The sequence below is a fragment of the Herpailurus yagouaroundi genome, unplaced genomic scaffold (assembly GCF_014898765.1).
Source record: "Herpailurus yagouaroundi ecotype Mexico unplaced genomic scaffold, PumYag 181, whole genome shotgun sequence".
In the NCBI taxonomy this organism is placed as follows: Eukaryota; Metazoa; Chordata; class Mammalia; order Carnivora; family Felidae; genus Herpailurus; species Herpailurus yagouaroundi.
The window spans coordinates 16,153,635-16,168,324 of record NW_024412412.1 but is presented as its reverse complement, the minus strand read 5'-3'; the positions used below and the strand labels follow the sequence as shown (position 1 = coordinate 16,168,324).

General features: G+C 39.0%; 1 protein-coding gene and 1 long non-coding RNA gene across 47 annotated transcripts in view; one reads left to right on the top strand and one right to left on the bottom strand.

Moving 5' to 3' along the window:
* The window catches only part of SORBS2 (sorbin and SH3 domain containing 2), a 351,293-nt gene that overhangs the window by 301,525 nt on the left and 35,078 nt on the right, over nucleotides 1-14,690 (top strand). For 30 of the 46 annotated variants that reach the window (XM_040489964.1, XM_040489961.1, XM_040489969.1 and 27 more), the window contains 5 exons: nucleotides 51-134; nucleotides 1,861-1,917; nucleotides 6,113-6,162; nucleotides 8,792-8,976; nucleotides 11,349-12,932. In XM_040489964.1, the coding sequence (XP_040345898.1) occupies nucleotides 51-134; nucleotides 1,861-1,917; nucleotides 6,113-6,162; nucleotides 8,792-8,976; nucleotides 11,349-12,932 (1,960 nt within the window). The remainder of the gene's footprint in view (nucleotides 1-50; nucleotides 135-1,860; nucleotides 1,918-6,112; nucleotides 6,163-8,791; nucleotides 8,977-11,348; nucleotides 12,933-14,690) is intronic. The other 16 variants (XM_040489983.1, XM_040489982.1, XM_040489988.1 and 13 more) reach the window with 5 other exon arrangements.
* Nucleotides 1-14,690, bottom strand: part of LOC121039704 (uncharacterized) — a 104,183-nt gene that overhangs the window by 79,387 nt on the left and 10,106 nt on the right. The gene's annotated exons all lie outside the window — the stretch shown is intronic.

Below are 14,690 nucleotides of genomic sequence, written 5' to 3'. Positions count from 1 at the left end.
ACACGGCTCAGTGTGCCTTTTCCTTCCCTTTTCCTTCACATCTGCTCCAGAATGATCGCATAAATCCAGATGACATAGATTTAGAAAATGAGCCCTGGTATAAATTCTTTTCAGAACTGGAGTTTGGACGCCCGGTAAGTGAGGCCAGACTATTAATGTAAGAAAATTAGGGGAATGTTGTTTGACTGATAAAACATACTATTATCGGAAGAGATAGGTGCCATTCACAGAACAAGAACCGAACCTGTGCTGCATATGCAAATTCGGTACAGCTGAGCCCACATTCACTTCTGTACCGAAGGGTTAAACATGCCCAGACACCTCCTATGCAGCTTCTCTTTACTTAGGCTTACTTTCTATCCAAACAAATTCAAAATGCTGAGACAGGTCTTGTCCTGGAATAGTTAGACAACTGTTGCAGATTTATTGAAGATTCATATTTGTTTACAGTCCCTTTTGGTCTCGTTCAATCACAGGAAGTACTGTGGCATTTATAACAGTAATTACTATTATTAAAGCTCCCATTTGCTGAGGAATGACCAAGCACCTGGAGAGCGCTGGGATCTGAACTCACTATGTCAGTGAGTCCTCTGGATGCCCCTCTAATAAGAAGAAAGCGGAGACCAGAGAGGTTAAGTAATTTGCACAAGACAGTAAGTGGTCGAGTCAGAAGTTAAACCCGGGCCTACCAAACAAACAGAAAAACTCTGGGCAATTCCCACCATAATATATTATCAGTATATTCCCACTATAAAATACTCATTTACTCACAGGAATATAGGGAAAGAGAAAAATAAATAACCCCTGTGGACCTTGATTTCTAGTTTTGCTAGTGAAACATCTTGTCCCCAAGCCTGCCAAAGGCAGACCTGTGAGAACTGCATAGTCTGCTTGAGATAGCCAACCTAAGCCTTCAATAACGATTTCCTTCATTAAGTTTTATTGGGGAATTCTATCTACCAATAGCTGTGCATTTGTTATTTGTCAGTGTATTTTTTATATTACTGGTGGTACTGGATTTTAAACTCTCTACGTTACCAGTTATTCCACTGCACAGAATTTTACGGAAGATCAGAGAGCATAATCTTTCTTTTACCATGCCATGTACTGATTTGCATACTCATAAAGTGACCATATATTGGTTCCGGGGCAGGGCGGGGTGGGGGGTGGTTATAGTCATCCCTTTAGTCCATTGAAATGCAAGGGACACTTGGTTAGATTCCTCATCTTATTGAGCTGGATCAAAAGTGACTGTAAATAAATATATACCAAAAGATTTTTCCTAGAATTTCTATACTTAACAGGAAAAGTGTTTTCTCTCATTTTTTTCCTAATTTGTATCCAAGTATTCACATAAATGCATTTTATTTTAGAGGAATAAAGATTCTCTAGCTTTATTTTCTGCGTATTGTTATTACTGATTACGTGGTTTGTAGGGACCATACCGATTTCTGTTCTGAGCATAAATTATCAGCATTTTCCTGTAATCATTTTTAGCCACACATGGAAACTCACCAGCTATCCACCTGCTCCTTTAATGTTCGTTTAATACACCTCGCATTCCTCTGTGGCTAGAGACTAGGAGTGCTCATTTTGACCTGATGAAATGAACTTATAAATTTACTAATCAAATCACTAGTAATTTTGCCCAGTGCTTGAGAATATTTTACGAACATGGCACCCTTCCTCCTGGGCCACCCCCATTTTGCTCCATTCATGCACTCTTTATGTGTATCTGATGCTGTCAGCACTCAGTTTCTAACTGTTGTCACCTTTTCCACATGTCCATTCCTTGCTGCCATTGATTCTCCTCCATATTCCATCTCTACACTTCTGCTTATGTGGTGCATCTACACCCAGCCTCCTAAAAAGCCTCTGGACTATGTTCAAGATCATTCTTCTGGTGTTTCCAATGAGGTAAAAACAAATTATTCTCTTTTTCAGATTTCTCTCTTAGGAGCCATTACTGTGATTCTGAACCATCCGCGTTTTAACAGTTGACCATAGGGTCTAAGCTATTTTGGAGAACCCACCGTTGCACCGTTGTGTTGTATACAGTATCATTGCTTGGACATTAATTATACCAAAGTTGTTGGCTCTTTCTGCAGTGTAGGTGAAGAATCATGCCAGCCATAGCTTTCAGTGGAACTGTTCAACATAGTCCTGGAGTGTGATCATTAAAAAATCAAAAGTAGCACTCTGAGCGCATATATCAACCACCTGTTTTGATCAGATTGCACAAAATACGAGGCAGAGTAATTTTATCGTCGTGCTTGGAGGTGCAGAATGACAGTTTAGATTCTTAATTACATGTTGATGCCCCACATATTCTTAAAATTTATTTTGATTCTTTCATTTTCCTACATACAATTTGTGGATTTTAGCATCAGATAAAATCAAGAATGGGGCTGACAAACAACTGGGACACATGTCACGATTTCCCAGTTCAACACCCTTGACAGGCATTACTAATCCTTCTCAATGCTATAATCCAGGCTGCCACTATAATAGATTATGACTGGCATATGAGATGAAATGCATTTGCCATCACTCACGACAATCTGCTAGGCAAAAAAAAAAAAATTCCAGGCAATGTCAAATTTTATTTGATATAGTCAAAGAGAGTATGAAAAAGGAAGAAACATTCCAGAGTCAAAGGATTTTATCCTGCTCTCTGCAAAGAAAATTGAAATTATTTTGGAAAGCATATTTAAGACTTACTGGTTGACATAAGCAAAAGTGACAGTTTTGCTAAACATCAGCTATATAAAAGCCTCTGTGTGGGAATTCTTAGAAGTAGCTGGAATGGGAGCAAAGTGCGTAAACTGGTTTTACACAGATTTTCTGTGGTCCTAAATATATACAAAGACACTTAATAAATACCTTACTTTCATCAAAAAGTCTAACTTGGTAAAAAAAAAAAAAATGTGCAACTAGAAAATAAAACTACTAAGATACCCATGCTTCAGGAAGTACTACTGACACACAGTGGTGACAACTGGAATTGCAGGCACAGTCTCAGAAGAAAATACCCAACAATTTACTTTGGAATTCAATTTGGTCAGATATTTTTTCTGATATTTTGGTCAGATAGTTCTAGGATGATTTTAAGGTGGTTGGTTCTTAGAGAAGTGAAATAAAATTCAGAGATCACCAAGTCCAACTCACTCATTTTTAAGTCAAGAAAAGTAGAGCCCCAAAATTAAAAACATATATGTCCAATATCACAAGGTAAGAGGGTGGCAAGTTAAAAATAAAACATAGATCTCTTAACCTCCACTTCCATGAGGTTTCCTCTATACCACACTTCTTAGCACATCCAAGAGATGTATTTGGAGTTCAAATCTTCCAGAAACAAGTTATTTACTAAATACTATTCCTTGTCAACTATTTTTGTAAAATGAGTTCTATAATTAACATTACACAATAACTTGGGCTAAAAATTGTAGAAATTTTATACATTCTACATGCTATGGTAGTAGCCAAAAAAAAAAAAATCACATAAAAAAAGCACTTTGCTGATGATTTAACTGATTTGCCATTATTTCTTTGGAATTGAGAAGGATTATTGTACGATTCTGTAGCATATTACTCTCACATCATGGTTTTTCAGAGTGTAAACAAACACTCTGCTAAGGTACTAGATATTATATTTAATATCTTTATGTAAAACATTTCTGGTAAAATTTGTAATTGATTACATATCACCCTGGCTACCATTTATCAAGTGTCTAGCATATGCCATGAATAACAAACTTTTTAATCAATACAACTGAGAAACTGGCATTAACGACGAACCATTAAGGACTTCTAAGCAAAGTTAAATCACACGATCACTTAGCAGAAAGAGTGATTCAATGTCCATACTTTATCAAAATGAACTTAATTTAGGTATGTTAAAATAATGGTAATATGTAAATAGTAGATCATAATAGGTAAAATAGCTAACCCCTTTTCTGGACACAATCTCCATTTCAGAATGAGTGTCATTTATGTAATTATCATTCAAGTTTTTCCCTTGGTCATCTATCTAGACCTCCTCCTGTTTCCTTGTAATTTAATATCGAATGTCTTCCTTTGACTATAAATAAAACTGGTTTCAGTTTCTTTCGGATTATGGAAACCAGCACAAGGAGGAATCATTGTCATTTCTTTGCCTAAGTCTAAAACACAATAAATTTATCAGTATAGAGCGTTCACTTCTTACACTATGTTTTCTCTCATGTTACAGTTTTGTTTAGGCTCATCCCAAGCTGGCAATTCAAAATCTCTGGTCACTCTAGGGATGTTCTGAAATTGACACTTTTTGATAATCAACTGTGGTTTGTCATTTCCGTGAATGCTGTGCTCTACACAGATGGCAATACTCTGAGGCTATTTGATGTTGCTCTTCTGCAGACTTGTGGAGTTAATGTTTCTAAATCAGAATATTTTATTCATTTCCTTCTTTGTTTTCCCTCTTATTTAGTGTTTATTTTTTTCACTTTTCCAGTGTACGATTCAGACTTTGCCAAGTTAAGTAATTATGTACATTTATCAGACAGTGGACCAAATTTCTTTCTTCTAATTTTATATTTGTCGAGAACCTAGGAATCCAAATATTTTCTAGGAATTAAAAACATTAGACTGTGTCTTTTCTGTCTCAAAGGAGGGGCGATAGTCTCTTGCAGAAAGGTGCTTTTGTTTGTTTCTGGGCAAGATTCCATTCGCATTCGGTAAGAAGAAATTAAATGAAAATATTAATTAACAGAACCACCTTTAGAATTATGCATAAGAGGGCTTGTCAGACTGATCTACATAAAGAATCTCAAAATTACATACTAATATTTTAATTGGTTAATTGGTGCCGATTTGCAAGTAGAAAATAAAGTTATAGAAATAGGTTTTAAAGTGTGGTTTAGTTTCCACTTAAGCAGGTTTTTAACACTCTGGTTAAATATTTCTGTGTGATAGGCACTTAAATAAAATCTGTCAAATCCTGCCTTTTTGGTTGACGTTTTTAAACTTTCATACGGAAGGCCATTTTTTAAACTAGAATTTCAGCTCTTCATCAGACCAAAGTTTGTGATAAATAATGGATCAAATGTGGCCCGAACACATATACAGTCTTACACATATATACTTGTATACATTTTCCTATATACATTCTAGACGTCGCACCATAACCACTTTCGCTCATTCTGCAGTGTCATTTCAAATGTTCAAGAGCTCAAAACAGATCCTCTCTTGCCTTTTAGGTACTTCAGTAATTATTCTAGGAGATGGCCATGGGGAGTAAAAACTTCCTATCTAATAATTTTGCCTAATATCTGTTTCCTTGTCCTGTTCAGAATGAAGGGGTATGAAAATGGTGTGCACAACAGGTATTTGGAATTATGTGTCACTTTGCATTATCTATTTTCCTTTGTTCCTACAACCATGGACAACGGAGAATTGGTTTTCTCATGGAAATGTTAAAAGACCACTTCTGTTTATAAAAAGGTTATATTTGGGTTCATTAATCATTTGTTTAAACTAACCCTGAACTTAACTAAGTTGAAAGATGTCAGTCTGTACCTGATTTAAGTACCAGATAGTTTAGTTTAATTTCAAACCAAATTCGGCGGTATTATTAAAATGCCATGTCTGTGTTGACAGAGGAAAGATGTCTCAGTTCTGCTCAGATGTTGTACTTTGAAGGTAACGCCTGGCAACATGACAAAAAAATTTATAAAGAAGGTTTATGTTGTATAAGGGTCGAATGATGCCTACAAATATTTTTTTTTAAACAACAAACCATCCCTTAATGTAGAAGATTCCTACTTACAGTCTATTTCCTCCAAGAAGGAGCAATTAACAACTTTTTTTTTGCCCCAGGCAATGTTTGGTTTGTGAATAATTTGAGTTACAAAGAGAAATACAGCACATTATATCAAAAGAGAAAGTAGATAGGAAGAAAGTAGAAATCGAGTTACATGATTTCTCTTTGAAAGACATTTTATGATCAAAATACATGGTATTTTTATCTCAATTTTTACAATATTCATTTTAGGATACCTAATTTAATGTCCACGGACAAATGAAATTTTACCTTGGTAAAAATTTTCATGGAACTATTTTTCTATCTTAACAGGCCTCCTTGTATCAATCCTCAATAGACAGAAGCCTAGAAAGACCCACTAGGTAAGAATGTCACTACATTATGCAACCAGAATATTCTATACCAGTGGTTTCTTTTTTAATAGGAATACTGTTCAGTGAAATAATAATGAAGATTACGTTATCTGTCATTATTATTCTAAGCACCATACTTTATGAAGTTGTTTTATTGTGTTTTTGCATCGCTGTATATCAGCATATTCAAAAATTTATAAAAACTAAGTGAAATAATTCTGGGTTCCTCTACCAAGAAATTCTTCCCTTCCCTATCTCCTCTCTATCCAGTTTTCTTTTCTTTAAACGGGAACTATAAACGTCTAATTTTCAATATTATTAGATGATACTTACGATGGCATATTTGAAAAAAATGTGTAAATTATTAGAAATTTTCTAAATTATGTTCTATACATATTTGTTCATTATACTCTGACCGCACAAATCAAAAACACTGTTGCTACCAATAAAGAATGGCTTACTATATACCACACATTCTAAGTACATAAACATATTCAATCCTTAAGACACCACGGTGAGTCAAGTACTATTCTCCCCACCTTAGGTCTGAACGCACTAAACTTAGGCTTCATTACTTACCAAGTTTACATAGCTAGCAAGGAGCAGAGACAAACTAGAACTGGGCCAGAATAAGTTGGAACTACCCCTAACTGTCCCACGAATTCACCAAGGTTAAGTCCTGCTGATAGGCTTTAAATATCACTTAACTTGAAAGCATTACCGAAATTCAGACACAGCTCACTAGCAAGAGTGAGTAACACAAACTCTCAGCCATATTGTATCACCAACAAGAAATATAAATTTGCCCTTCTACAGATTTCTCTCAGCGTAAGTCAAAAACTTTGTCAATTGGGTCCTTTGTAAATTGGGTTCATGGGGGCCATTCAGTGACATCAATGTCACTAAGTAAAAGGCTCCTCAAATTCCTCTCATATCTTTTACATCTATAGACACTCCTAAAGTATTTGAGTTTCAGAGTTCTCATCTGACCTAAGATTGCTATTAAGACTGTGCACAGACCCTCACGTGACAGGACAGTGACGGCAAAAACAGGTCTAGGAAAAGACGGCTATCCTCTTCAGAAGAACAAAGACAAATTCTGAGGCCCAGCTCCAACTCTATGCTTGCAAAGTGTGTGTCGCATCGACTCATTTACGCGATAGTGGTAACGTGCACACCTCGCAGGTTTGCGCGTGGGCTGTGCAGACAGTAACGGCAGCAAAGCAGTTGTGTGTATTGCTGCCTCGTGGGAGCTGGTGTTGCCATTCCTGCTGTTGCTGATGTAATTTTGTGTAATGATCGGACAGACAGCATGCCGCGTGATGCGTATCCTTGTTCACTAGCGTTTGTCCTGAGTGATCCTATATTCAGACCGAGACCGTGATAAAAATGTCCTGCCATTATAGACAGTTTACACCATTTCATACAACCAGATGAAAGTCCCCTTAAACAGTTTGATTGCTGGTCAGATCGTGATTCATTCATTACTTCACTGGGAAAATGTTAGAATTTCAGCGTAAGTGTTTTCAAGCTAAGATTGGTAGGAAAAGCCGTAGGGAAACCGTGGGGTAAGAGAAATTTGTCTCATCAGGTGACTTTCTTTTTTCCAGTCCTTTCTTTCATGTCGGCACGCTTCCCCGGATATAGTCATGTTGTTGGAACTCCTCTTTACAGAGAAAAGATACATGACACAAATCCTACCACTGAATTGTCAGTCACAACGTACACCACCAATAGGAGGATCTGTACTTTAAAATGTGATCATGAACTTATGTCTGCACAAAAAAACTGCGCATGGATGTTTATAGCAGTTTCATTCATACTACTAAAACTTGAAAGCAACCAAGATGCCCTTCAGTAGGTGAATGGATAAACGAACTGGTGTATCCATATAATGGAAAGTTATTTAACAATGAATAGAATGAGCTATTCTATTGGAGCTATTCACGCCCCAAAAAAGGCCTGAAGAAATCTTAAAGTCAGGATATTGTGCAGAAAACAGCCTTAATGTAAACCATAGACTTTCATTACATTTAATAATAATGAATCAAGATGGCTCATCTACTGTAATAAATATATCACAGTGATAGAAATGTCAGTAACAGGAGGAACAGCACGCACCAGAAAAGGGAGTGTATGGGTACTCTCTGTACTGCCCAATTTTTCTATAAACCTAAAACTTATCTTAAAAAAAAAAAAAAATACAGTCTCAGGGGCACCTGGGTGGCTCAGTCGGTTAAGCGTCCAACTTGGCTCAGGTCATGATTTTGAGGTCTGTGGGTTCGAGCCCCACATGGGGCTCTGCGCAGATGGCTCAGAGCCTGGAGCCTGACTTGGATTGTGTGTCTGCCCCCGCCCCCCGTCTCTCTCTGCCCCTCCCCCGCTTGCACTCTGCCTCTCAAAAATAAATAAACATTAAAAAAAATAATAAAAAAAAATAAAATACAGTCTATGAATATTTTTAAAGAGAGGATAAAGAAATAGCGTTTAATAGCAAGGAATGAATTCTGAAAACTGCAGTTCGGGGGAACAGAGGTAAGAGTTGTACCACTGTCACTAGCACATTCCATCAGTCTTTCTGGTTGACATACTAGCCTCCTCTAACAGCAGCCTGACTGAAGCTGATCTCTTGTTTCAGTGCCACGAGCATGGCCAGTGACTTCAGGAAAAGGAGGAAGAGCGAGCCTGCGGTGGGGCAGCCGAGGGGCCTGGATCACGGTGCACGCAGGACCAGCCCAGGCCGAGCGGACCTCCCAGGGTCAAGCGCCACCCTGACTCAGTCCTTCATAAGTTCCTCCCCTTCTTCCCCGTCAAGAGCAAAAGGTGAGCAATTATTAGATTGATGGGTAAGCAATTTACTAGCTTAGTTTTAACCTAGGCTACCTGTGACAGCTGGGCAAGATTAACCGTGCAGAGATGGTTAGCGTTTAAATACAGTGTCTTGAATACAATCCAGTTTCATAACAATAGCTTTCTTTTTACACAGACTAGGTCAGTTTGGTGAGCTATGTGAGTGGCTTAAAGGACTCTATCATCTAGCATATTCAATGCTTTTTCCCTCCAAATGTATCATTTGTGGTTTTTTTTGAACACATTCAGAGTACCTAATTTATTGTCAGGCCATTAAAAGATTACATTTATAAATATTTGCGTATTTTAAAGAAATGGTCTAAAGTTACTACAACTAGCAAAGTTAATCACATCTATAGAGTAGGAATTAGAAGTAGCAACAAAGAACATTGTTGCCTAAAACGTACTTGGATTTTTTTGATTATTTAATTCGAGATAAAATTTTGTCTGACTTACGGAAGTTTATTCTTTCGTCATCTGTTCTATACTTTGGCCAACATTCACATAGATAGTAGAATATCCATGTTACGCGTGTAACATGGTGTTTGATTCAGAACAGTCCACTAATAAGAACCAACTGGTTTCAAGCCATACTTGGAAAATTTAGATTCACCAAGCCATTTCTCCATATGGCCTCTCTCTCCTCTCTGGAAGTTCAGTGAGCTGTGTTGAGAGAGGGCAAGTCTCCTTCAGGTCTCTGGAAGACTGGTTAGTGCATTATTGCTGTGGTAACAGGAATATTCCCAAGATGGAGACTGAGGATTAAACCAGCATCTACAGGTACCTAAGGCCATACCTAATTTGGGGCCCTGAAATCTTCCCCAATCGCCTGGCATTGAAACAGAACACAAAAGGAATTTGAAATGTGTAAAGAACTTGCACTCTAACAGAAGTTTCCCCTAAATAGCACAGATTCGGCCACACGTATCAAACGTAAGCACGAAAAGCGTGGCCATGTGGCAATCAAAGCTAAGTGGTAGCTGGTTTGTGTGCAAAAGACAGGCTGGTTTGGATGCCTGGACTCCGGATAGGTGGGAGTCACTAGCCGTCTTCCATGGCCTCGTAAAAGTGGGCCTACTCCCTGGAAGGTTCAGAATGAGTGAGCCCCTTTTACGATACCTTTCATCCAATCAACAGACATACATTTATCAGATTCCACTCATTTATGCAAATGAATATTTTAAGATAGTAAATAGGTCATGAAATACCATCGATTCATTATGCTTGGATAGCACCCAAAAATTAAAAGGGTTCTGATTAATTTATATATTCATTTTTACCCTAGGGAGTGTTGACTCAACTTCCTTTCCCAAACATTACATATCTGCTTGATGTGCTTATCTACTTTTGCAAAGTTTGGATAAGGTTGTAAGACAGGAACTATCAAGAGAGAGATTTTCCTTCATCAGGTTTCCTTCTAAGATGAAAATGTCCCATTGGATGTTAATTTGGCCTCTCGTTTATGAGTTAACGCAGCAGAGCAAAAGAAAAGAATATTTCTAAACATATTCTAAACTGAGGTCAGTTTTAGCTATTATCAGATTGCAAATTATTTTTTTAAAAAAAACAACCTCCTTGGAAAAAACTAAGATGCATTAGCCTCTGATGAGAATTTTATACTATATCCAGTTACTCTTAAGAGAATCTGCCTCATAGAATGAGGCAAGAGAATCTGCCTCATAGAATGAGGTAAATTTGTATGTTTAAAGAGGTTGTACTGTGTGTCTTGGAGAAATATTAACAGCAGTATTTCAAAGCATCTTGATTTTACAAGTTTGGAAAATGCTTTGTCCTGTTGCTTTTTCTATCTAACGCCCACGAAAAGTTACTTAATACAGTTACGGAAGTAGTGACTAAATGCAAATTTATAAATTACTCTTTACCTCTCTACCATTGTAAATCAAATGAGACTCAAATCCTGACCCTATTCAGTTGATTAAACCTCTACCACTTTTGGCCTTAATCGGTAAACCTTTAAATTACACCGGGCCAGGCTATTAGCTTCCGAGGTACTTCTGTGGTTTGGGCATACCTCGTTTGCAGAAAGATGTATGAACACAATACAAATAGGTATCGAAACTACACTAATTACTTTTTATATGTGGTTTTGTTAACTCTAATATCTGCGAAGCTACATTCATTGAAAAAGTATTACCCTGCCTTAGAATTAGGATTTTCTTCCTCTAAAGTTGAAGCTACATGTGTAACAATCCGTGTCTAGACTAAACCATGCTAACTGCTTTCCCTCTGCTGTGCTATCTGATGCTAACTGACATGCTTCCTCTTTGTGAACCTTTTAACTTCTCCACATGTCTCTCTTCCACCACGCTGGCCTGGATTAAAAGGTGGGGATGATATGTGTCCATCCCTTTACAGTTACTCAGGGCTCAACGGCAACCCCTCCAATGAGTTAGATTACTGTAACGCTTACAAGAGACAGCATTTGGATGTCCCTCGTGACTCACAGAGGGCCATCACGTTCAAGAACGGCTGGCAAATGGCCCGGCAAAATGCAGAGGTCTGGAGCAGCACTGAAGAGACAGTCTCCCCCAAAATCAAATCCCGTAGTTGTGATGACCTCCTAAATGGTGACTGTGACAGCTTCCCTGACCCAAAAGCCAAGTCAGAAAGTATGGGCTCTCTGCTATGTGAAGAGGAGTCCAAGGAGAGCTGCCCTGGGGCCTGGGCTTCCCCGTACATCCAGGAGGGCCGTGGTAACGGCCGATCGAGGCTCCGACACAGGTCAGCCCATGACGCCCCAGGGTTCCTAAAAATGTACAAGAAAATGCACCGCATCAATCGCAAGGATCTGATGAACTCAGAGGTGATTTGCTCGGTAAAGTCGAGAATCCTGCAGTATGAAAACGAACAGCAACACAAGGGCCTGCTCCATGGCTGGAGTCAGTCCTCCACTGAGGAGGTGCCCAGGGACATGGTCCCCACTCGCATTTCTGAATTTGAGAAGTTGATTCAAAAGTCAAAATCCATGCCAAATTTAGGAGATGATATGTTCTCTCCTATAACCCTAGAACCCCAACAAAACGGTTTATGTCCCAAAAGGCGGTTTTCCATCGAGTCTCTGCTGGAGGAAGAAAGTCGGAGTAGACACCCTTCTCACGTACAACGCAGCTACGAGCCTGAAACCCTGGTGCCGATTCACATCGAAGTCACCAGTGACGAGCAACCGAGAACTCATTTGGAGTTTTCCGACAGTGACCAAGAAGGAGTTGTGTCTGACCACAGTGATTACATCCACGTGGAAGGGTCGTCCTTTTGCAGCGAGAGTGACTTTGATCACTTTTCTTTCACATCCTCTGAGAGCTTTTATGGATCCAGCCACCATCACCACCACCATCACCACCACCACCACCGGCACCTCATCAGCTCCTGCAAGGGCAGATGCCCTGCCTCCTACACCCGATTCACCACAGTGCTGAAACATGAAAGGGCTAAACACGAGAATGCCGAGGAGCCCAGAAGACAGGAAACGGACCCCGGCCTTTCTAAACTTGCGTTTCTAGTCAGTCCCGTGCCTTTCCGGAGGAAAAAGGACTCGACTCCCCAAAAACAGGCTGAAAAGGCAAAATGTAAAGCGTCTGTGTTTGAGGCTCTGGACTCTGCCCTTAAAGACATCTGTGACCAAATTAAAGCTGAAGAGAGAAGGGGAAGCTTGCCAGACAACAGTGTATTGCACCGTCTTATCAGTGAACTGTTGCCACATATTCCAGAGAGGAACTCGTCCCTTGAAGCTCTAAGAAGGAGCCCCGTGCACCAGCCCTTCCACCCACCGCCTCAAGATGGTGCCACTCGTCGTCCATTGTACCAGAACGCTTGTGGGAGAATGCCTCACAGTGCCTCTTTCCCAGACGTGGACACCGCCACCAGCAACCACCACCACCGAGACCATGAGAGTGCACGGAGTCTCCAAGGTGGATGAGCTTTTCTTTCTCTGTCCCCGTGGTTCAGACACCCACCATCCAGCTCTTTCATCTTCCATTCCTACATCTCATCATTCCTAAGCCGTGAGACCACCCGACACCGTTATGTGTTTTTGAAGCAAATGCTTGTTGTGCAAACATGTCTTCCTGAATAGTCTCATTTGCCCATGTGATAATCGGACTTGACGTGTGGCTTAAAGTGATCACCAGTTCACAAAAATTTATTCATTCAAAATCGAAAGGGAAAACCATCTTGTAGCTTCATGCTAGGGTTGAAACAACATACGTCGAAACAACCAGTTAAACTTATTTTATCAATTTAAAAGGATCCCATCAGGGAAACCGCGATTGAGTATCAGTATCCTTAAGAGACTGATGACTCTTGTTTTGTCGTAAAATGAATCAAAACCAATAATCTAACAAACAGCTTTTACTTGGTTATTAATATTAACTTTATAGTCACTCACTCAATAAATAATTTCCTTACATTCAACATCGAAATACTACATCCAAACACCCAGGAAGAAAAACTGAACTAGTCAGTGTAGTAATTGATGGACAATGAAAAGAGAATAGGACTTGTTGAACAACCTTTAAAATTTTTTTTTTCAACATTTATTTTTGGGACAGAGAGAGACAGAGCATGAACGGGGGAAGGGCAGAGAGAGAGGGAGACACAGAATCGGAAACAGGCTCCAGGCTCTGAGCCATCAGCTCAGAGCCTGACGCGGGGCTCGAACTCACAGACCGCGAGATCGTGACCTGGCTGAAGTCGGACGCTCAACCGACTGCACCACCCAGGCGCCCCTGAACAACCTTTAAAGGGCACATGGGATAAAATTTTTGGGAATACATCTTTAAGCTGTATAGACAGAAGTCTCATTTCCATCATTCGGTGTATTCATTTTCTTTTCCTTTCCATTACCTTATTTTCTGTTTCCGCTGAAACAATCTTATATTGACATTTGAATTAGGCCATTTAGGTTAAAAGTGACCCTCAACTCCATTTTCATAGATGGATTATCACCTTGGAGTGGCAATATGCGGACAAATAACAGTTCAAAGGCAGAGGACTTTTTCTGAGGTTTGTTAGGGGTTCTGATATTTTTTTATACAAGTTGTATGTATACAATTCTCTCTCTCTCTCTCTTTTTTTAATTCTTAACAGACATCTGTTCACTATGTAAGTTTTCAGAAGCTGGAAAGAACATTCTCTGCTGGAATTTGGATTGTCAACAGTCTGCTATGCACTGGGCATTGCAAAGCGCTCTAGACACACTATCTAATTAGCACTGGCACCAACCTAGGTGATAGGTATCATTATAAGCAGTGAGACCCAGGGGAGACAAGAGATTTGACCAAAGTCAGTTAGGGAGTAGGTAAGAGAAAAGAGATGCAAAGTCCTAGTAATTCAGTGTTTGTAGTACAGAACATAATCTCTATGGGTTAAAAAAAAAAAAAGACAATGCAAATTTCATATTAATGTACTATATAGGTGACTCAATTGTTAGCGGCCACTGCACAAATTTGCTTTATTAGTATTTATCTTTGCTTTCATTTATACCATACAACACGCTTCCAAAACAACAAATTAGAATTTTTTAAAACAGTGCCTACAATTTGACATTTTCACTGATTGAGACGTCACAATTTAAGTTTATAATAAGTCCGCTACCTTTTCCAGTTTTTCAATATTGGATAATTCCAGCTATTCAAGTAAGTGTATCAACGATAATAATCACCTCTAAA